This window comes from Triticum urartu, chromosome 1, assembly GCF_003073215.2.
Source record: "Triticum urartu cultivar G1812 chromosome 1, Tu2.1, whole genome shotgun sequence".
NCBI lineage: Eukaryota > Viridiplantae > Streptophyta > Magnoliopsida > Poales > Poaceae > Triticum > Triticum urartu.
This window is the reverse complement of record NC_053022.1, coordinates 497,389,894-497,414,553: the sequence shown is the minus strand read 5'-3', so window position 1 is coordinate 497,414,553 and position 24,660 is coordinate 497,389,894. Positions and strand designations below refer to the sequence as shown.

The window sequence follows — 24,660 nt, the reverse complement described above, 5'->3', positions numbered from 1 at the left end:
CATCTGCTTCTGGCATCATCACAGTAGCTATCAAAGAACAAAATAACAAATCACCTCCACACCCGAACTCGACGCGGCTCCATCGCTGATATGCAACTCTACGGACCTCGAAGGTGGCTCGCCGAAGGCGAAACTATTACTGTTAAACGAATCAGACCGGGGCAACACCCCATACACGTCATCGAACTGTAGATCTGGCACCCCACATGACTAAGACGTCGGAGGAGGAAACCATATTTGTCATCCGCGTATCACGAACCCAGCACACGATCCACCATCTTTCAAATGCCGCCAATGCGGAACACAATCTGCATCCGCTCTTGAACTACCTCCTAAACTCCGCACCGGCACTGGAGCAGACGTCGCAACGGCGGAGTCCGAGGAACAAGTCCACCATGAAGATACTGCCGCCGCCGCACCATTCTTACTTGAACAGACTGGATTTCAGATATGCCTCCAAGCATAGGACCGATTGCTTCGTTGGAGTAAAATTTGAAGAAACTTTATTTGTTGTCGCCATCGCCATCGCTGCCGCCGAAGGCAAAACGATGAACAACCTAAAAATTTAAACTATTTTGGCCTAAAACTATTCACAAACGTGGATCCGCAATCAAGGTCGTCGGCGGAGGGGAGCCGCCGGAGGATGGCGCTGGAAGGCTGACCTCTATGGCGGCGCTAGGGTTCCAGACGCTCGTGAGGAAAAGAACGACCCGATAAAGGACATACAAGTTTGACAAGTCAAGAAGAAATGCTTAAAACTTCTCCCGGTCTTGGAACACGACTATAGATACGTATACGCCGAGTAGAAGACCATATCTAGAAGCAAGCCAGTTAGATTCCGACATGCATCAGATAGCACGGTCGGAACAGGCTACTGGAGATCGGTCGCCGACCCCATCATCGGAATGCATGCCACGTCAGAGCTCGACAGCAAGGTAAGAGAAGGTACGTACGCCGCGTGCACACTGCGCCAGCGATTCGACTCGCAGAATCAGGAAAAGGTGGCGAAAAATTAAATAATCGTTGGCATCTGCGTGCGTTGCGACGCAAGTCGAATCCAGCAGGAACCACTGACGATTTAACTAGTGATTCACCGCCGGCGACGACGTCCCGGGAGATCGATAGGATGTCGTCGTGGTCCGGCGATACGGTTGCCAGTGGCGGGTGACACTCCCTGTCTGGCTGGGATCTTGGTTTGGCAGCTTTTCTTTTCTAGACAGGTTTGTTTATACGGCCACATGATGATATATCGTGTTGGATTTACATCGTCGGTACGACGATGCTTAACTTTCTTTCGGCTCGATGATGCTTGGTTTTGCGCAGGCAAATATTCTTCCGTGGTGGCCAGCCAGAGTGTTTTACTCTCTTTTTTTTTGTGTTTTACACAACAAGTATACTCAGTTGAGCGAAAAAGGAGATGATGATTCTTGTGAGACGCGAGTTTTAAATTTCTTATAAATATACAATATCCAGACAAATATATATATAGGAGTATGCTACAGTTGGTTTTCTGTAAAGAAAACAGTTTTCCCCTACTTCTAAAACAAACACAAAATATGATAGGTTTGGAACAATGCAGTTCATTGATTTAACTTTTTCTTAAAGTCCATTGATTAACTTTTCCTTTTCGAGTGAATGGTCGAACTCCATAACTGTCCTTGTTAAATTTATTTTTATGAGGCAAATATTATACGTACATTGCTTTGGATCAGATATTCAAGAAAAGATAAAGCAACTCACAAAGTCAAGAATTGCACCGCAATCTCCCAGATGCACCTTCTCTGTGGTAACAAGACGAAATTCTACCAAGGCTTCAACTAAGACAAGGCAACACTGGAGCAGCCACACTTGAATAAATTTACCATGAGCCACCCATCTAAAAAACATGGAAAACCTTGAGTAATAAACGTACTTAGGGTGGAAATAATCCCTTACAAGTGTAGGCTATCAAATCAATGGATATTCACTATATATAGTGGCAATGAAAGATTCCAACTCGAAAAAATGAACCAATAAAATCAACAAGACACTAAAAAACTCAATAGACCCGAAGGATTGGTCATGTGATAACATGCCAGATGCATGGACACGCTTTCGGCCCAAACCCATCAAATCGACCTGATCCAAATGGCCTCTTAGGCCTGTGTTATTCAAAGATTAGGCAGGAGAAACCGTGGGAGCTATGTCTCGCTTGTCGCGAGACATAACTTCAGCTCGCCGATCCATGGCTATTGGGTCGGACCAACTCTGTAGCTACCTCATGTTTTTTTTCTCAATGATTTTCTTATCAGTTTTCACTGTTTTGCATTTTTTTGCATTTCCTTTTCTTTTTTTTTGATTTTCTATGTTTCTTTCTTTGATTTTCATCAATTTTATTTTTTCCTTTTTCTTCAACATATGTCTACATTTGCCATACACATTGTACATACACATCAGGAACATCTTTTTCATGTTTAAAATTTTCCAAATACAAGATTACCATTATTTCAAATATATATTTTGATGTGTATTTTTTAACATTTTTGCAAATACATGTTTTCGAACATGATTTTGAATACGTGTTGGAAATTTTTCAAACACACACTGAAACATTTTTTTGAATGATACAAAACTTGCTTTCTAAAATTATGCAAACATTTTTAAATTGTATAAACATTGTTTAAAGAAAAAAGTCCATTTTACTACCCTGAAGAAACCTGCTGGCCCCCTGATTTTTTTTCTGCTCCCTTTACCCCCCGCAACTATCCCATACCGGTCCAAAAAATCGCTGGTTGGTTTGCCCCGATTGAATGCTAACATGGACACGGTCAAAAGAGCTATTTGACCTACGGATGGGTCCCACTGGATTAAAACAAATCCTAAAAAGCTAGTTAACCGAGGGGGAGGCACGTGTTAGGGACCTAACTAACCCTAATTAACCCTAAACTAATCATGCCACACTAGCTACACCGGTGATTAGCTGCCGGTGGCCCAATCCACCACGGAGGGGGCTCGAGTTTGATAATTTGCCAACCATTTAATGCACAAATGGGGTCCGCAAAGAGCTGGGACCAAGCCGCGTCTGTTGGTGGTGATGTGTCTGCGGTGGATGGTCGGAATCGTTGCCTACGACGAGGCTTGCAGCGACATGTTGGAAATATGCCCTAGAGGCAATAATAAATTAGTTATTATTATATTTCCTTGTTCATGATAATCGTTTATTATCCATGCTAGAATTGTATTGATAGGAAACTCAGATACATGTGTGGATACATAGACAACACCATGTCCCTAGTAAGCCTCTAGTTGACTAGCTCGTTGATCAATAGATGGTTACGGTTTCCTGACCATGGACATTGGATGTCGTTGATAACGGGATCACATCATTGGGAGAATGATGTGATGGACAAGACCCAATCCTAAGCCTAGCACAAAGATCGTGTAGTTCGTATGCTAAAGCTTTTCTAATGTCAAGTATCATTTCCTTAGACCATGAGATTGTGCAACTCCCGGATATCGTAGGAATACTTTGGGTGTGCCAAACGTCACAACGTAACTGGGTGGTTATAAAGGTACACTACAGGTATCTCCGAAAGTGTCTGTTGGGTTGGCGCGAATCGAGACTGGGATTTGTCACTCCGTGTAAACGGAGAGGTATCTCTAGGCCCACTCGGTAGGACATCATCATAATGTGCACAATGTGATCAAGGAGTTGATCACGGGATGATGTGTTACGGAACGAGTAAAGAGACTAGCCGGTAACGAGATTGAACAAGGTATCGGGATACCGACGATCGAATCTCGGGCAAGTACAATACCGCTAGACAAAGGGAATTGAATACGGGATTGATCGAATCCTCGACATCGTGGTTCATCCGATGAGATCATCGTGGAACATGTGGGAACCAACATGGGTATCCAGATCCCGCTGTTGGTTATTGACCGGAGAACGTCTCGGTCATGTCTGCATGGTTCCCGAACCCATAGGGTCTACACACTTAAGGTTCGATGACGCTAGGGTTATAAAGGAAGTTTGTATGTGGTTACCGAATGTTGTTCGGAGTCCCGGATGAGATCCCGGATGTCACGAGGAGTTCCGGAATGGTCCGGAGGTAAAGATTTATATATGGGAAGTCCTGTTTTGTTCACCGGAAAAGTTTCGGGGTTTATCGGTAACGTACCGGGACCACCGGGAGGGTCCCGGGGGTCCACCAAGTGGGGCCACAAGCCCCGGAGGGCTACATGGGCCAAGTGTGGGAGGGGACCAGCCCCAGGTGGGCTGGTGCGCCCCCCACAAGGGCCCAAGGCGCCTCCAAGAGGGAAGGAGGGGGCAAACCCTAGGGCAGATGGGCCCTAAGGCCCACCCCAGGTGCGCCTCCCCCTCTCCCCCTTGTGGCCGCCACCCAGATGGGATCTGGGGGCTGTCGCCACCCCTAGGGAGGGAACCCTAGGTGGGGGCGCAGCCCCTCCCCTCCCCCTATATATACTTGAGGTTTGGGCTGCCCAACACACATGAATTCTTCCCCTGTTGGTGCAGCCCTACCCCTCTTCCTCCTCGTCTCTTGCGATGCTTGGCGAAGCCCTGCTGGAGTACCACGCTCCTCCACCACCACCACGCCGTTGTGCTGCTACTGGATGGAGTCTTCCTCAACCTCTCCCTCTCTCCTTGCTGGATCAAGGCATGGGAGGCGTCACCGGGCTGTACGTGTGTTGAACGCGGAGGTGCCGTTCGTTCGGCAATAGGATCTCTGGTGATTTGGATCACGACGAGTACGACTCCTTCAACCCCGTTCTCTTGAACGCTTCCGCATAGCGATCTACAAGGGTATGTAGATGCACTCTCCTTCCCCTCGTTGCTGGTTTCTCCATAGATAGATCTTGGTGACACGTAGGAAAATTTTGAATTTCTGCTACGTTCCCAACAGTGGTATCAGAGCTAGGTCTATTGCGTAGATTCTATGCACGAGTAGAACACAAAGTAGTTGTGGGCGTTGATTTTGTTCAATATGCTTACCGTTACTAGTCCAATCTTGATTCGGCGGCATTGTGGGATGAAGCGGCCCGGACCGACCTTACACGTACTCTTACATGAGACTGGTTCCACCGACTGACATGCACTAGTTGCATAAGGTGGCTAGCGGGTGTCTGTATCTCCCACTTTAGTCGGATCGGATTCAATGAAAAGGGTCCTTATGAAGGGTAAATAGCAATTGGCATATCACGTTGTGGTTTTGTGTAGGTAAGAAACGTTCTTGCTAGAAACACATAGCAGCCACGTAAAACATGCAAACAACAATTAGAGGACGTCTAACTTGTTTTTGCAGGGTATGCTATGTGATGTGATATGGCCAAAAGGATGTGATGAATGATATATGTGATGTATGAGATTGATCATGTTCTTGTAATAGGAATCACGACTTGCATGTCGATGAGTATGACAACCGGCAGGAGCCATAGGAGTTGTCTTTATTTATTGTATGACCTGCGTGTCATTGAACAACACCATGTAATTACTTTACTTTATTGCTAACCGGTAGCCATAGTAGTAGAAGTAATAAGTTGGCGAGACAACTTCATGGAGACACGATGATGGAGATCATGATGATGGAGATCATGGTGTCATGCCGGTGACAAGATGATCATGGAGCCCGAAGATGGAGATCAAAAGGAGCAATATGATATTGGCCATATCATGTCACTATTTGATTGCATGTGATGTTTATCATGTTTTTGCATCTTATTTGCTTAGAACGACGGTAGTAAATAAGATGATCCCTCATTAAAATTTCAAGAAAGTGTTCTCCCTAACTGTGCACCGTTGCGAAAGTTCGTCATTTCGAAGCACCACGTGATGATCGGGTGTGATAGATTCTTACGTTCGAATACAACGGGTGTTGACGAGCCTAGCATGTACAGACATGGCCTCGGAACACATGCGAAACACTTAGGTTAACTTGATGAGCCTAGCATGTACAGACATGGCCTCGGAACACAAGAGACCGAAAGGTCGAGCATGAGTCGTATGGTAGATACGATCAACATGAAGATGTTCACCGATGTTGACTAGTCCGTCTCACGTGATGATCGGACACGGTCTAGTTGACTCGGATCATGTAATCACTTAGATGACTAGAGGGATGTCTATCTGAGTGGGAGTTCATAAGATGAACTTAATTATCCTGAACGTAACTCAAAAGGTCTTCGCAAATTATGTGGAATCTCGCGCTTTAGTTCCACTGTTTAGATATGTTCCTAGAGAAAATTTAGTTGAAAGTTGGTAGTAGCAATTATGCGGACTAGGTCCGTAAACTGAGGATTGTCCTCATTGCTTCATAGAAGGCTTATGTCCTTAATGCACCGCTCAGTGTGCTGAACCTCGAACGTCGTCTGTGGATGTTGCGAACATCTGACATACACATTTTGATAACTACGTGATAGTTCAGTAAAACGGTTTAGAGTTGAGGCACCGAAGACGTTTTGAAACGTCGCGAAACATATGAGATGTTTCGAGGGCTGAAATTGGGATTTCAGGCTCGTGCCCACGTCAAGAGGTATAAGACCTCCGACGATTTTCTTAGCCTGCAAACTAAGGGAGAAAAGCTCAATTGTTGAGCTTGTGCTCAGATTGTCTGAGTACAACAATCATTTGATTCAAGTGGGAGTTGATCTTCCAGATGAGATAGTGATATTTCTCCGAAGTCATTACCACCAAGCTGCTAGAGCTTCGTGATGAACTATAATATATCAGGGACATATATGATGATCCTTGAGATATTCGCGATGTTTGACACCACAAAAGTAGAAATCAAGAAGGAGCATCAATTGTTGATGGTTGGTGAAACCACTAGTTTCAAGAAGGGCAGGGGCAAGAAAGGGATACTTCATGGAACAACAAATCAGTTGCTGTTCTAGTGAAGAAACCCAAAGTTGAACCCAAGCCCGAGACTAAGTGCTTCTGTAATAAAGGGAACAGCCACTGGAGCAGAATTACCCTAGATACTTGGTAGATGAGAAGGCTGGCAAGGTCGGTAGAAGTATATTGGATATACATTGTGTTAATGTGTACTTTACTAGTACTCCTAGTAGCACCAGGGTATTAGATACCGGTTCGATTACTAAGTGTTAGTAACTCGAAATAAAAGCTACGGAATAAACGGAGACTAGCTAAAAGGTGAGATGACGATATGTGTTGGAAGTATTTTCAAGGTTGATCAAATATCGTACGCTCCCTCTACTATCGAGATTGGTGTTTGTGTTGAGCATAGACATGATTGGATTAATGTCTATCGCAATACGGTTATTCATTTAAGGAGAATAATGGTTAATCTGTTTATTTGAATAATACCTTCAATGGTCTTACACCTAAAATGAATGGTTTATTGAATCTCGATCGTACCAAGCTCGTCGCCGGTGCCGATTCCGGCCAAGTCCGGCCATACCACCACCCCCACTCGACGCGACATCGGGTGGCCGTTCGGCTGGACCAAGCTGCGCGCCGAACGGCGCCGTGTAGCGAAATCCCGACGAGGCCCGGGAGCCCCCGCCGCGTTTTGACGTCGCCGGCGGCCAAACGCCGGCCGCCGCCTACGTGGTTGGCCTGGGGCCACCCCAAGGCCACTGCCAGCGGGCCCTGCGGGTCCTAGTTGACTGGGTTGACCCAGTCAACTGCTGACGTGGCAGCTACTGCCACTGACATGCGGGGCCCATGTCAAAAACGAATAAAATTAAATAGATAATTTGCTAATTAATTAAATTAGTCAATTAAACACTAATCTCTCACTGACTACAGGGCCCCACCCACTAATTAGCCTATTTAGTTAGTTTTAAAACTCTGTTAGTACCCTGTCAATGACATGTGGGTCCCACTGGACCCACCTGTCTGGTTTGACTGGTCAACCGACCAGTTGACCTGCTGACATCACTATGATGTCATGCCTGCATCATCATTCACTGTTTTGAATAATGTTGGATTTAAATAAATAATTAAAATCAGAAATTAATAAAATCTTTAAAAAATCATATCTTTTAATCCGTAACTCGGATTAAAATACTTTCTACATGAAAGTTGCTCAGAACGACGAGACGATTCCGGATACGCAATCCGTTCGTCCGCCACACCCCCCTAACCTATCGAACTCGTAACTTTCCCCCTCCGGCTCCTCTGCCCGAAAACGCGAAACACCGGGGATACCTTCCCGGATGTTTCCCCCCTTCACCGGTATCACCTCATACCGCGTTAGGGCACCCCTAGCACCGTTACTTGTCTTGTCATGCATCGTTATGCATCTGTTTGCATTGTATTCATTGTTTCTTCCCCCCTCTTCTTCCGCTAGACACCGAGACCGACGCCGCTGCTACCCAGTACGACTACGGAGTTGACGACCCTTCTCTCTTGCCAGAGCAACCAGGCAAGCCCCCCTTTGATCACCAGATATCGCCTATTCTTCTCTCTACTGCTTGCATTAGAGTAGTGTAGCATGTTACTGCTTTTCGTTATCCTATCCTGATGCATAGCCTATCCTTGCTACTACTGTTGTTACCTTTACCTGCAATCCTAAATGCTTATTAGTATAGGATGCTAGTGTTCCATCAGTGGCCCTACACTCTTGTCCGTCTGCCATGCTATACTACTGGGCCGTGATCACTTTGGGAGGTGATCACGGGCATATGATATATACTTACACTGTTACATTACTTATGATACTGTTTGGAGATGGGGGCTGAAGGGGCAGGTGGCTCCATCCAGGTAGTGATGGGCCTGAGTTCCCGACGGCCCCCGACTGTTACTTCATGGCGGAGCGACAGGGCAGGTTGTGACCACCTAGGAGAGAGGTGGGCCTGGCCTTGGTTGGTGTTCGCGGATACTTAACACGTTTAACGAGATCTTGGTATTTGATCTGAGCCTGGCTACTGGCCTATACGCACTAACCATCTACGCGGGGACAGTTATGGGCACTCGACGTCGTGGTATCAGCCGAAGCCTTCGTGACGTCAGCGACTGAGTGGCGCGCGCCGGATTGGACCGTAAGCCTGCTCTTGTATTAAGGGGGCTAGTTCTGCTTCCGGCCGCGTACGCAACGTGCAGGTGTGCAATGGGCGATGGGCCCAGACCCCTGCGCCATAGGATTTAGACCGGCGTGCTGACCTCTCTGTTGTGCCTAGGTAGGGTTGCGACGTGTTGATCTTACGAGGCCGGGCATGACCCAGGAAAGTGTGTCCGGCCAAATGGGATCGAGCGTGTTGGGTTATGTGGTGCACCCCTGCAGGGAAGTTAATCTATTCGAATAGCCGTGATCTTCGGTAACAGGACGACTTGGAGTTGTACCTTGACCTTATGACAACTAGAACTGGATACTTAATAAAACACACCCTTCCAAGTGCCAGATACAACCGGTGGTCGCTCTCTCACAGGGCGACGAGGGGAGGATCATCGGTTAGGGTTATGCTATGCGATGCTACTTGGAGGACTTCAGTCTAGTCTCTTCTACATGCTGCAAGACGGAGGCTGCCAGAAGCGTAGTCTTCGACAGGATTAGCTACCCCCCCTCTTATTCTGGCATTCTGCAGTTCAGTCCACCGATATGGCCTTTACACATATACCCATGCATATGTAGTGTAGCTCCTTGCTTGCGAGTACTTTGGATGAGTACTCACGGTTGCTTCTCCTTCTTTTCCTTCTATCCCTTCTACCTGGTTGTCGCAACCAGATGTTGGAGCCCAGGATCCAGACGCCACCGTCGACGACGACTCCTACTACACCGGAGGTGCCTACTACTACGTGCTGCCCGCTGACGATGACCAGGAGTAGTTAGGAGGATCCCAGGCAGGAGGCCTGCGCCTCTTTCGATCTATATCCCAGTTTGTGTAAGCCTTCTTAAGGCAAACTTGTTTAACTTATGTCTGTACTCAGATATTGTTGCTTCCGCTGACTCGTCTATGATCGAGCTCTTGTATTCGAGCCCTCGAGGCACCTGGCTTGTAATATGATGATTGTATGACTTATTTTATTTGTAGAGTTGTGTTGTGATATCTTCCCGTGAGTCCCTGATCTTGATCGTACACATTTGCGTGTATGATTAGTGTACGATTGAATCGGGGGCGTCACAACCTACTTGTGGCACTGCCACGTAAGTCATATCGGTATAAAACGCATGAAGAAGCTCCATGTTGATGGATCTTTGGGCTCACTCGTTTTTGAAAAGTTTGAGACATGCGAACCATGTCTATTGGTGTATATGCATGAAGAAACTCCATGCAAATGGACCATTTGGACTCACTTGATTTTGAATCACTTGAGACATGCAAATCATACCACATGGGCAAGATGACTGAAAGCCTCGTTTTCAGTAAAATGGAACTAGAAAGCACCTTGTTGGAAGTAATACATTTTGATGTGTGCAGTCCAATGAGTGCTGAGGCATGTAGTGGATATCGTTATGTTCTTACTTCACAGATGATTTGAGTAGATGTTGAGTATATTTATTTGATGAATCACGAGTCTGAATTATTGAAAGGTTCAAGTAATTCAGGGTGAAGTTGAAAGATCATCGTGACAAGAGGATAGAAGATCTATGATATGATCATAGAGATGAATATCTGAATTATGAGTTTGGCATAGAATTAAGACATTATGGAAATTGTTTCACAACTAATACAGCCTGGAACACCATAGTGTGATGGTGTGTCCGAACATCATAACTACACCCTATTGGATATGATGCATACCATGATGTCTCTTATCGAATTACCATGATAGTTTATGGGTTAGGCATTAGAGACAACCGCATTCACTTTAAATAGGGCACCACGTAATTCCGATGAGATGACACCGTATGAACTATGGTTTAGAGAAACCCAAGCTATCATTTCTTAAAAGTTTGGGGCCGCGACGCTTATGTGAAAAAAGTTTCAGGATGATAAGCTCGAACCCAAAGCGGATAAATGCATCTTCATAGGACACCCAAAACAGTTGGGTATACCTCCTGTCTCAGATCCGAAAGCAATAAGGGATTGTTTCTAGAATTGGGTCCTTTCTCGAGGAAAAGTTTCTCTCGAAAGAATTGAGTGGGAGGATGGTGGAGACTTGATGAGGTTATTGAACCGTCACTTCAACTAGTGTATAACAGGGCACAAAGAGTTGTTCCTGTGGCACCTACACCAATTGAAGTGGAAGCTTATGATATTGATCATGAGACTTTAGATCAAGTCACTCCCAAACCTCGTGGGATGACAAGGATGTGTACTACTTCAGAGTGGTACGTAATCCTGTCTTGGAAGTCATGTTGCTAGACAACAATGAACCTACGAGCCATGGAGAAGCGATGGTGGGCCCGAATTCCGATAAATGGCTCGAGGCCATAAAATCCGAGAGAGGATCCATGTATGAAAACAAAGTGTAGACTTTGGCAGAATGGCTCGATGGTCGTAAGGCTATTGAGTACAGATGGATTTTAAAAGGAAGACGGACAATGATGGTAAGTATGACCATTAAGAAAGCTCGACTTGTCGTTAAGATTTTTTTTTCCGACAAGTTCAAGGAGTTGACTATGATGAGACTTTCTCACTTGTAGCGCTGCTAAGAGTCTGTTGGAATTATATTAGCGATTACTGCATTATTTATGAAATCTTGCAGATAGGATGTCAAAACATTGTTTCCTCGACGATTTTCTTGAGGAAAGGTTGTATGTGATACAACCGGAAGGTTTTGTCAATCCTGAAAGATGCTAATAAGTATGCAAAGCTCCAGCAATCCTTCTAAGGACTGGAGTAAGCATCTCGGAGTTGGAATGTATGATTTGATGAGATGATCAAAAATTTTGGGTGTATACAAAGTTTATGAGAAACTTGTATTTCCAAAGAAGTGAGTGGGAGCACTATAGAATTTCTGATGAGTATATGTTGTTGACATATTGTGGATCAGAAATGATGTAGAATTTCTGGAAAGCATATAGGGTTATTTGGAAAGTGTTTTTCAATGGAAAACCTGGATTAAGCTACTTGAACATTGAGCATCAAGATCTATAAGGATAGATCAAAACGCTTAATGGTACTTTCAAATGAGCACACCTTGACATGATCTTGAATGTGTTCAAGATGGATCAGTCAAAGAAGGAGTACTTGCCTGAGTTGTAAGGTATGAAGTTAAGACTTAAAGCTCGACCACGGCAGAAGAAAGAGAAAGGACGAATGCCGTCCCCTATGCTTTTGTCATAGGCTCTATACGGTATGCCATGCTGAGTACCGCACCTGATGTGTGCCTTGCCACATGTCTGGCAAGAGGGTACAAAGGTGATCCAGGAGTGGATCACTAGACAGCAGTCAAAATTGTCCTTGGAGTAATAGGGACATGTTTCGCAATTATGGAGGTGATAAAGAGTTCGGTGTAAAGGGTTACATCGATGCAAGCTTTAACACCTATCCGAATGACTCTGAGTAGCAAACCGGATACGTATAGTGGAGCAACCATTTGGAATAGCTCCAAGTGGAGCGTGGAAGCAGCATTTATAATATGACCTAGAGATTTGCGAAGTACATACGGATCTGAATGTTGCAGACCCGTTGACTAAAATCTCTCTCACAAGCAAAACATGATCAAACCCAGAACTCATTGAGTCTTAATCACATGATGATGTGAACTAGTTTAGTGACACTAGTAAACTCTTTGGATGTTGGTCACATGGCGATGTGACCTGTGAGTGTTAATCACATGACGATGTGAACTAGATTATTGACTCTAGTGCAAGTGGGAGACTGTTGGAAATATGCCCTAGAGGCAATAATAAATTAGTTATTATTATATTTCCTTGTTCATGATAATCGTTTATTATCCATGCTAGAATTGTATTGATAGGAAACTCAGATACATGTGTGGATACATAGACAACACCATGTCCCTAGTAAGCCTCTAGTTGACTAGCTCGTTGATCAATAGATGGTTACGGTTTCCTGACCATGGACATTGGATGTCGTTGATAACGGGATCACATCATTGGGAGAATGATGTGATGGACAAGACCCAATCCTAAGCCTAGCACAAAGATCGTGTAGTTCGTATGCTAAAGCTTTTCTAATGTCAAGTATCATTTCCTTAGACCATGAGATTGTGCAACTCCCGGATATCGTAGGATAACTTTGGGTGTGCCAAACGTCACAACGTAACTGGGTGGCTATAAAGGTACACTACAGGTATCTCCGAAAGTGTCTGTTGGGTTGGCGCTAATCGAGACTGGGATTTGTCACTCCGTGTAAACGGAGAGGTATCTCTGGGCCCACTCGGTAGGACATCATCATAATGTGCACAATGTGATCAATGAGTTGATCACGGGATGATGTGTTACGGAACGAGTAAAGAGACTTGCCGGTAACGAGATTGAACAAGGTATTGGGATACCGACGATCGAATCTCGGGCAAGTACAATACCGCTAGACAAAGGGAATTGAATACGGGATTGATCGAATCCTCGACATCGTGGTTCATCCGATGAGATCATCGTGGAACATGTGGGAACCAACATGGGTATCCAGATCCCGCTGTTGCTTATTGACCGGAGAATGTCTCGGTCATGTCTGCATGGTTCCCGAACCCATAGGGTCTACACACTTAAGGTTCGATGACGCTAGGGTTATAAAGGAAGTTTGTATGTGGTTACCGAATGTTGTTCGGAGTCCCGGATGAGATCCCGGACGTCACGAGGAGTTCCGGAATGGTCCGAAGGTAAAGATTTATATATGGGAAGTCCTGTTTTGGTTGCCGGAAAAGTTTCGGGGTTTATCGGTAACATACCGGGACCACCGGGAGGGTCCCGGGGGTCCACCAAGTGGGGCCACATGCCCCGGAGGGCTACATGGGCCAAGTGTGGGAGGGGACCAGCCCCAGGTGGGCTGGTGCGCCCCCCACAAGGGCCCAAGGCGCCTCCAAGAGGGAAGGAGGGGGCAAACCCTAGGGCAGATGGGCCCTAAGGCCCACCCCAGGTGCGCCTCCCCCTCTCCCCCTTGTGGCCGCCACCCAGATGGGATCTGGGGGCTGCCGCCACCCCTAGGGAGGGAACCCTAGGTGGGGGCGCAGCCCCTCCCCTCCCCCTATATATACTTGAGGTTTGGGCTGCCCAACACGCATGAATTCTTCCCCTGTTGGTGCAGCCCTACCCCTCTTCCTCCTCGTCTCTTGCGATGCTTGGCGAAGCCCTGCTAGAGTACCACGCTCCTCCACCACCACCACGCCGTTGTGCTGCTACTGGATGGAGTCTTCCTCAACCTCTCCCTCTCTCCTTGCTGGATCAAGACACGGGAGACGTCACCGGGCTGTACGTGTGTTGAACGCGGAGGTGCCGTCCGTTCGGCACTAGGATCTCCGGTGATTTGGATCACGACGAGTACGACTCCTTCAACCCCGTTCTCTTGAACGCTTCCGCATAGCGATCTACAAGGGTATGTAGATGCACTATCCTTCCCCTCGTTGCTGGTTTCTCCATAGATAGATCTTGGTGACACGTAGGAAAATTTTGAATTTCTGCTACGTTCCCCAACTCGACAGTGGCATGTGTTCGACGTAAGTGTCGCTACAGGGTGCGAGGGAGCTACCTAAGGAGCGCAAAGGCATCCTAGGAGAGGGCAGCGAAGAAGGCGTCGGTACGGGGCGCGGGGGAGCTAGCTAAGGTGTCACTACGGCCACGTGAACAAGGAAATGCGGCGATAGGGTGCTCTGACCTAATCGGGGAAGAGGCCAGGGAAGAAGGGGAAAAAGCCAAGGGGGCAAGGGAAGCTGGCAAACAGCTTCGGGAGGCCTTATCCCCTCTTCGACTAGCCGCCAACAAGTAGGAGGTGGGGGCTACGCACGTGCGTTGACCACACGCACATCCTTCTGTCCAAAGGTAGAAGATGTGAGGGGCTCTAGGTTGTGTTGGCTATTGGGCCCACTGGTCAAATACCGCTATGACCTTGTCCACGTCAGCAAACCACCAGAGGAAACCACATAAGATGTTTTCTGAACGGTATTGGATAGATCAGGGGGTTAAGAGAGCAAAAAAAGGTTATGGGGTTATGTGAACCACCAAGTTTCTTCAGGGTAGTAAAATGGACATTTTTCTTCCAAAATGTCACGAACGTATTTTTGAAACTCGTGAAGATTTTTTAAATGTAATGTTCATTTTTTTAATGGTACGAAACATTTCTTCATAATTTTAAACACAACATTTATTTTACATTGTATAAAGATTTTAAAAAATAATGTATATTTTGTTTGGAATGCGTGAACATTTTGTAATATCACCAACATTTTTTTGAATGTTATATCACCAACATTTTTTTGAATGTTATATCACCATTCTAAAAAATTACTATGATAATAAACTTTTTACACCGTATTAACAATTTTCATACTCAGAGTGAATGTTTATTTAAAAAAATTATGTGAATTAAGTATTTTATTGGGAAATACATATGTATTTAGAATATTCTAAAATATAAATAAAAAATAAAAGTAAAAAAGAACGAAACTGGCGAACTATATTTACTGGCCCGACCTAATTAGGGTGTTGACAAGGCGAGGAGACAGAGACGCACCCAGGAAGAAGGGAAAAGTTTGTTTTTGCCACTCTAGTTTTTGCCCAGCTTGCTTATGTCACTCTTGAATTTGACATTTTATTTTTTGTCACTCTTAGCTTTTGACAATATTCACTTTTGTCATTCGGTGGCAAAAGCAAAATTTTCAGAGTGGCAATTGTGATGTATTGTCAAAAGCTAAGAGTGACAAATGTGAAATAAAAAATTGTCATTTTTCTATGGAATGACATTTATAATGTATTGTCAAAAGCTAAGAGCGACAAAAGTGAGATGTCAAATTCTAAAATGACATAAATAAAATGAAAAAAAACTAGAGTGACAAAAATAAAGTTTTTCCTAAAAAGTACATCTTCGGATCATTTTCTAGGGCCTCTATGCGCGTGCACAGAGTCCCAAAAATGCCAACTGCCCCCTAAAAAAACTCCAACTGGGTTTGCGGCGGATCTCGAGGCAGAAGCCGCCACCCCAGCACGATACTTGGCGCACGGACAGAGGCGGAATCCCGTCACGATTCACACGGCCGCCCAGTTCGTCTCTCACTTCAAGGTTCGAGCTGCAACGACGAGTGGCCAAGGAAGAGAGATGCTCTCTGTCATTTGTAGCACTGACTCATGTGCTACTTCTTTCTCTTTTTTTGAGGGAAAACTCATGTGCTATTTCGAAAACAAAGGGACTGGAACAAGACATGACAGCCCATGCAGATGCAGGACCGTTGCAACTCATGTGGTAGGCTGTACTATTCCAGCCCGTAGTCACACTATAGCCTGACACATTACAGATCACGAGGCCCATACGGCCGCCAAAAGCCCACCACACCACGATACTACTCCCTCTGTCCCGAAATAATATAAGAACGTTTTTGATAGTACAATGCTAGTGCAAAAAGTGTTCTTATATTTTAGGACGGAGGAAGTACTTGTTGGCGCACGGACAGAGGCACGATTCGCAGTTCGCAGTTCGCACAGCCGCCCCGTTCGTCTCTCTCTCTCAGTCTCTCGCTTCAAGGTTCCGGCCAACCAGCTGCAATGGGCTCCGTGGCGGTGCCGCCGTGCCACGTCGTGGCCGTGCCGTTCCCTGGCCGCGGCCACGTCAACGCCATGCTGAACCTGTGCCGCCTCCTCGCCGCCCGCGACGGCGTCTCGGCCACCGTCGTCGTCACCGAGGAGTGGCTCGGCCTGCTCGGCGGTCCCGCGCTCGCGCCGGGCGTCCGCCTCGAGGCCGTCCCCAACGTCATCCCCTCCGAGCACGGCCGCGCCGCCGACTGGGCCGGGTTCGTGGACGCCGTGTACAACAAAATGGAGGCGCCGTTCGAGCGCCTGCTCGACCGTATCGGGGCCGCGCCCGCGGCCATTGTGACCGACACGTTCGTGCCGGGGGCAGTGCGCGTCGGCAACCGGCGGGGCGTCCCCGTGTGCATCCTCTCGGCGCTCGGCGCCACCATGTTCTCCGTGCAGTACCGCTTCGACCGGTTGCCCACGGCTTCCGGCGGTAGCGCTGACATGACCGGTACCAGCACTATACCTCAGCTACCTCGTCCCTCTCGTAGCTAACGCGCAGTGTTCTTCTTTCTCTAGTTAAACATTTCTGCAGCACATTACTGTAAATGATTAGTCTGAAATCTCATGCAGATGTCACTGATGATCCTTGTCTGATGGAAAACTACATTCCTGGACTCAAGTCGATCAGGCTTGCCGATCTTGAGCCCACGCACTCCGACAAGATTAGGCTGGACAAAATCCTTGAAGCATACCCGTATGTGAGGAAAGCGCAGTGTGTCATCTTCACCTCATTCTACGAACTCGAGAGCAACGCCATTGACTTTCTCAGGCAAGAGCTCCCCTGCCCTGTGTTTGCCGTTGGTCCTTGCATCCCCTTCTTGGCACTCCAAGAAAACCAGGCCGATTCAGAGGAAGAAAAAGGCTACATGACTTGGCTGGACACACAGCCGGCGAGCTCAGTGCTCTACGTCTCACTCGGCAGCTTCCTCTCGGTGTCGCCCGCCCAGATGGACGAGATCGCCATCGGCCTTGCGCAGAGCAAGGTCAGGTTCCTTTGGGTGCTGCGCGACGCGTGCGGCCGCGTGCAGGGCTTGGCTTGCGGTGGTGGAAGCGACGGCGTGGTTGTCCCATGGTGTGACCAGCTCAAAGTATTGTGCCATCCCTCCATTGGTGGGTTCATCACCCACTGTGGCATGAACTCGACGCTGGAGGCGCTGTACGCCGGCGTGCCGATGCTGACTCTGCCGATAGCCTTCGACCAGCCGATCAACAGCCGGCTTATCGTCGATGAGTGGAAGGTCGGGTACAGCCTCAAGGAGAAAGCCCGGGCCGACGGCGTCATTGGTAGAGAGGAAATCGCGGAAACCGTGAAGAGGCTGATGGACTGTGGTGATGGCGAGGGCACGAGGAGGAGAGCTTCGCTGCTGAAGGAGGCTTCTCGCGCCGCCGTTGAAGTGGGTGGTTCCTCGGACAGAGATATGACGTCTTTCATCAATTACATTTCACAGTTCAAGAACTGATATGTTCTTAGAGGCTACATTCTCAAACAAACGTACTCCCTTCGTTCCATAATTCCTGTCGTGGTTTTAGTTCAAAAATACTAGTAGGTTCGTTATCATGATGTATTCGAATTCGATTTGTATTAGCTGCTAGTACTCCACCATTTCCAAATGAACTCTGGTCGATTTTCTCATGGAATGGAGGAGATTTCTAATAGTACTTTCAGAACAATCTCTTTGGTGTAATAAACTTGCACAAGATTCAATTGGTGGCAGATTGTTAATAACTCAAACTACTTTCTCTAGTGTAGTAAGTCGACTCCACAGGCCCTCTTTGCTTTTTTATGAGGTATTAACTCATTTTTCTGCACTTTTCTGCCGGAGTAGTGTATTTGTGCATTTAACATCTCTTTGTACTCTTTGTCTTTGAAGGAAATAATTAATTATTACAATAGCTCTCCTTGTCTTTGAGAAAGTCACTTGCATTGTTCAGAACACTTGCAAGTAAGTACATGACTATTTTGTTCAACTAATCTAACAAAAACCAGAGAAATGACCAATACCACACAAGAAACTGGAAAAGCTTTAGGACTCCATTGATTCAAAGGATTTTCATAGGAGTTTTAGAGGATTAGAATTCTTAGGGTTTTTTCTACGTTGGTTGTTCGATTCGTAGGATAGAAATAGAATCATCTAGGGATTTTTCTTATGGATTTCTTTGTATTACTTCTCATAGGATTTCTAGCATCCACTCAAACCTCTTTAAAAGAATTCTTTATTTTTAGGCCTCGAGGATTGTATCTTCTCAATGCAGACATAGTCATTGATGTCATAGGTTGAGCACCCATAGGCAAGCGCTTGAAGAGCCACAACACACTTCATCAATGAAAAATCCTCGCAGTGAGTCATGGAGTGAACCCATTGTCTAAATTTTATGGCTCCAACCCCTACACAGAACTATGGTGGTAGCAACATCGGCACATCGTCGCCACATGTGCGGGATGAGGATGGAGGATTCTCCGATGATTGGACTATATTTTCTCTTTATTTTAGGGGGTTTCTTGTAATGCTCGTGTTTGATTAATATAGAGCTTCAACTCCTTTACAAAAAAAGGGAAATGCTTTAGAGATGATGTTTTCCCTGCGTGGATCGCAAAGCGGTGAAAGCATAGCAATGATCGTTTCCTCCCATGCACCCTCCCGAGCGAATGATGCAAATGTTCTCTCTCTCTCTCTCTCTCTCTCTCTATCTCTCTCTCTCTCTCACGATCCCGTGTTTAGCATGGAACCCTCTACGATGTAGGATGGCAATTACTTGAAGCATATATAACAACTTTCCTGCACACAATGGAACATGTGGGCAACTTCCCATTTTTTTAGCCTGGCAATTCTCTCAGCTGTAGATGGCATATCCTTGATACGCATGACAATTTCTCTTTCTACTCCATAGCAAACTCATGTGATAATTATTTTTTCTTAGCATGGCAAATCTCTCATTATAGCACGACAAATCTCTTTGTTATAGCATGACAATTCCTAAAATACTCCCTATGGGTTGTTTTTTGAAAAAATGCTCTTTGCTAACACCATTCACTAGAAAGAGCCTCCATGAGGGACGTTGGCTCACCCCGGGGCCCTCCTGTTCATCTCCCTATTAGGGTAAACATAGCCTAAAGTATTGTAAACTTTTCTCCCTCCCTGTTCCCAGTCATACAACTCGTTTGCATAATGCATGTTCGCTAGTTACTGATGTTTAAAGTATGTTTGATTGGTGACTAACTTTGTCACATTATTTTTCCCACGCTTGCCTTACTTGAGGTGCTCAGATTCTTAGCCACACTTTAGATTGTCTTAGGAAATTTCGACACACTTTTTGTGTGTATATGATATGTGAGGCTTTTTACTCACAACAAAATTCTTGCCACACTTGGTCTGTCTAGAATCAAACACCCACTTAATTTGGTCAAACTTGCTTAATTCAAGATGTGGCAAAGTGTTTTTTTTTGCGAATTGGCAAGGTGTGGTTTGGAACAATAATTTTATATATTATGCACGTTGCGTCAAATTGCCTCTGCTTCGCACAGATCTGAGGGACGACCTAAATAAATGGGCCGTCTCACTAGGCCAGTCCACCCCCGCCCCCCCCCCGGCGCGATTTTTATGATGGTTCTGTACGGCTTTCTTTTCACTTGTTTTTCTTGTTTTCTTTTGGTTTTTATTTTTTTATTTTTCAATTTTTATTTTCTTTTCCTTTTTCATTTTAATTTGTCAAAATTTGAAAAAAAGTTTGTGCTTTTAAAATAATGTTTGAAATATTCTAAATTTGCTCATGTTTTGAAAAAGCTTCACATTTAAAAAGATGTCTAGAAATTTAAATTTTGTTTGCTTCTTTTAAAAATGATTCGATTTTTTTTAAAAAAAATGAGTTTGTGGTTTCAATAAATGTTTGGAGGTTTAGAAAAATTCACTTTTCAGAGAATGTTTAGAATTTTTAAAAAAAATTGCACTTAAAAAACAAAACTTCAAAAAACACATTGTGTCAAAATGTTCAAGTTTTTCAAAATATGTTTTCGTTTTGAAAAAAATTCATGTTTGAAAAAAATACTCATTTTGTCTGAAAGAAATCAATTATTATTATTATTATTTTCCTATTTTTCAAGAATGAATGAAAGAAAGCAAAACTTTTCTTCTAGAACCACCAAGCTTTATTATTCATAGTTCAGAAAACTGGGGATACAAACGGGATCATGAGGTTGTCCCAATCAGAAATGTCTATCACAGAATGAGATAACTTGGCTAGTAAATGGGCTTCTGTATTTAATGGTCGGCCCTCGAAATAAAAACTGCAATTGAACTCGGCTGCCCTCAACTTAATCTCAGCTACAATAAGACCATAAACACCAATTGCAGCCCCTGTTGGTATCACTAGCCACCTGCTTAGAATCAGTAGCCACCACAAAATTATGAAGTAGAAGATCATCCACCAAAGATAGAGCTTCCCTGCAAGCATGGCCTCTAGAGTTGCACATCTCTCACGCAATGTGTCGGCGTTCTGAAAATGGGGGTCCCCAGACTTGCCTGCCTGCGGCCTGCGGCGTGGCTCAAAAGGGGGCCCAGCGCGGCCCATCTTCACCAACACAAACCCAAGACCCTCGCGAGGGGCCAAGCATCGCGGGGCGGACGACGCGGAGCTTCCTCAGACACGGCCTCGTCAGGCTGGCTCACGAGGAGGCGGAGAGATCAAGGCGGGGTACCTCACGAGGTGCCCGTGACGCAAGCCATGACGATCGAGGGTGCCAGGCGGGTGCCAGCCCGCGCAGTGTCCTCCTTCCCTTTTTGGTGCAAGGGGGGCAAGCGCAGCCGCGGAGTACCGAGGCATCAGGCAAAGATTGCCATTTCGGTGCAACGAGACCAAGACCAGGAGGACTACGAGATGGAGGTCACCGTGGAGCCCAAGACGGCGTCATCACCAGAGCTTTGCGCAGGCGAAGACTAATTTTGTCAGGATAGCTAGTACTAGCTGTCCCCCTTCAAATTAGCCCGCCATTGTTGGCTCCCTTCCCGCTCGATATTTGGGAAGAGGACCAGGGCCCCTATAAATAGGACCAGCCACCTGCTAGACAGAGAGGACGGATGGAGAAAGAGAGAGAGAGAGAGAGAGAGAGAGAGAGAGAGAGAGAGAAAGGTGACTGAGCTCCTCCCAGCAGTTCATCGCCCAGCCAAGAACAGACCCTCGCGAGGCTGTTCTTCCTGGTATTGTTCATCATCATCAGCCCAAGAGGCAATCCACCACACCACACACTGGAGTAGGGTATTACACCAAAATGGTGGCCCGAACCAGTATAAACCCTGTGTCTCTTGTGTTGTTCTTTTCTTAGTTTAGATCCTAGCAAGGCGGAGGGGTGCAGGTAGGTAGGAGACGAAAGCTCCGCGCGCACCCAGTGTTCGAACCTCAAGGGTCTGCCGGAACCCGAAATCCGACATTTGGCGCGCCAGGTAGGGGTGCGCCGGGATTCTTCCACCACCCCGTTCTCCTCCAACCATCACGCCCATGTCTGACGCTCATCGGGCCCGTGCCGAGCGCCAGGCCGCGCTCGCTTCCCGCGTCGCCCAGACGGCCCCTGTCGGCGGGCGCCCTCGCCGTTCCTCGTCACCTGCCGTCAACACCGCCACCGGCCCGGCGGGGGACGAGCGGCAAGCATCGTCCTAGCATCCGTCCGTGCGGCAAGACGGCCGCACCGCAACTCCCTCGTTCACCCTAGCTAGTTCTTCGTCCCGCGCGCTCCGCGCGCCCATGGAGGCTCGAGCTGCACTCATCGCGGCGAACGATCTCCTGCGCTACCGCCCCGTCGACGACGTCTACGAAGAATAGATCGACCGCGTCGCTGAGCTCGTCCACGCCGCAGGGGGCTCTCCTGCGCCGTCTGTTCCACTGCACCGCACCCCGCCCCGCGCGGGCAATGAAGCTCCGGCGGCGCCCCGACCGCCTCCTCCTCAGGAAGGCGCCATGGATCCCAGGCGCGTGGCCCCTGGGTGGAACCCGCTCCGGCAGGCGCCAGCGCAGCAAGAGCAGAGCTGTCAAGAAGTCCCTCACCCGCAAGAAGCTGCCCGAGCGCTCCCTACTCCAGCACGTCGCGACCATGCTCCTGCTCCCGCGCGTCAAGACCCCGCGCTGCACCTAGCTGAAGCACGTGGGGACATGCAAGACCAAGCTCCCCGTCATCCAAGGCCTCCCGTGGCCACAGCAGGCTGCCGCGCCTTCACCGCCGAGCTACGCAACGTCGCGTGGCCCGGCAAGTTCAAGCCATACTTGCCTCCTCGCTACGACGGCACGGCTGACCCTGCAGAGTTCCTCCAGCTCTATGAGCTGGGCATCGAAGCTGCCAACGGAGACGAGAAGGTCATGGCGAACTGGTTCCCCATGGCACTCAAGGACGGGGCCCGCACCTGGCTCCTGAACCTGGCTCCAGGCACAATCTCCTCCTGGGACGAGATGCGCACCCGCTTCATCGCCAACTTCCAAGGCACTCGCGACCGGCCACCCGCCGTAAGCGACATGCGCCGGATCAAGCAACAGCCCGGGGAGACCCTGCAGAAGTACATCCAGCGCTTCAACAACACGCGCCTCAAGATTCCCAAGGTGACCGAGGAGGCCATCATCTCGGCCTTCTCCGACGGCGTGCGCGACGTCAAGATGAAGGAGGAGCTGGCGATGCATGAAGACCTGTGCACCTCCTTGGAGCTGTTCAACCTAGAAACCAAGTGCGCCAGGGCCGAGGAAGGGCATCTCTCCCTCCTCGAGCTGCCTGCCGCAGACCCAGAAGAGAAGAAGCCCAAGACCAAGGATGTGAAGTGCAAGGGGGCTACCGTGCTCGCGGCAGAACCAGACACCAAGCGAGGCAGAGATCAGCCCGAACCTTCCAAGGGCGGTCGGTACTGTGTGTACCACGACCTCCACACCCACAACACCAACGAATGTCAAGAGCTCCGAGCCGTGCGAGAAGGAAGGATCGGCCGTCGCCCTGATCGAAGTGACCAGGGCTATGGCCGAGGAGGAGGAAGGAACGCAGGACGCTGGGAAGACCGTGGCCCACGCCAAGGGTGGCGCAACCAACCTCGCGAGGATCGCTGGCAAGACCCACCTCGCGAGGGAGGTTGGAGGGATCAGCCTCACGAGGGGGACTGGAGGGATCAGCCTCGCGAGGATCGCCCGCAAGGCAACGCAGGCCTCCCACCGCTGCCGCGGCAGCCAAGAAGAAACGAAGACCACACCAGGACGAGGGGGCTGGGGGCTTCCAGGAGCCACGCGCGATCGCCTGCATCTTGGGCGGGGCACAAGCCCCAGCCTCTCAGCGCATCTTCAAGCAGTTCGCCCGCGAAGTGAACGCAGTCCTCCCCAGGCTCGAAGCCACGCGCCCTCTCAGGTGGTCGGCGTGCGCCATCACGTTCAGCTCGGCAGATCAGCTCAAGTGTGCGGCTACAGCCGGAGTCCTCCCGATGCTTTGTTCCCCAATCATCAGCAACATGGTGGTCACCAAGACCCTCATCGATGGCGGGGCAGGGCTCAACGTCCTGTATGTGGAAACATTCAACAACCTCCAAGTGCCCTACAGCCAGCTTCAGCCAACCAAGCCTTTCTCCGGTATCACCAACGGCTCCACGGCCCCGATTGGGCAGGTCCGCCTCCCTGTCACCTTCGGGGCACGCGACAACTACCGCACCAAGCTCATCGACTTCGACGTCGCTCACATTCACCTGCCGTACAACGCCATCCTTGGGTACCCAGCGCTGGCCAAGTTCATGGCCGTAACTCACCACGGCTAGAACGTCCTCAAGATGCCAGGAAGTGGCGGAGTCATCACGGTGCCCTATGAAGAGAAGGATACGGTGTGTTCCCTGGAACGAGCCTTTCAGGCCGCGTCACTGGAAGACCCGGATCGTGGAAGCAGGAGGCCTCCCGAGACCGCCCCTAAGAAGAAGAAGACATCGTCCGGCCCGACCACTCAGGAGGTGTTGGAAATATGCCCTAGAGGAAATAATAAATTGATTATTATTATATTTCCTTGTTCATGATAATCGTTTATTATCCATGCTAGAATTGTATTGATAGGAAACTCAGATAC

At 47.8% G+C, this 24,660-nt stretch overlaps 1 protein-coding gene across 1 annotated transcript; it reads left to right on the top strand.

The window, feature by feature from the left end:
* The first annotated feature begins 16,482 nt into the window (after positions 1-16,482).
* LOC125536580 (UDP-glycosyltransferase 87A1-like) lies at positions 16,483-18,349 on the top strand. The gene is made up of 2 exons (XM_048699822.1): positions 16,483-17,046; positions 17,169-18,349. Exons 1-2 carry the CDS (start codon positions 16,566-16,568, stop codon positions 18,056-18,058), a joined length of 1,371 nt encoding a protein of 456 aa, XP_048555779.1. The 5' UTR covers positions 16,483-16,565; the 3' UTR covers positions 18,059-18,349.
* The last annotated feature ends 6,311 nt before the right edge of the window (positions 18,350-24,660 follow it).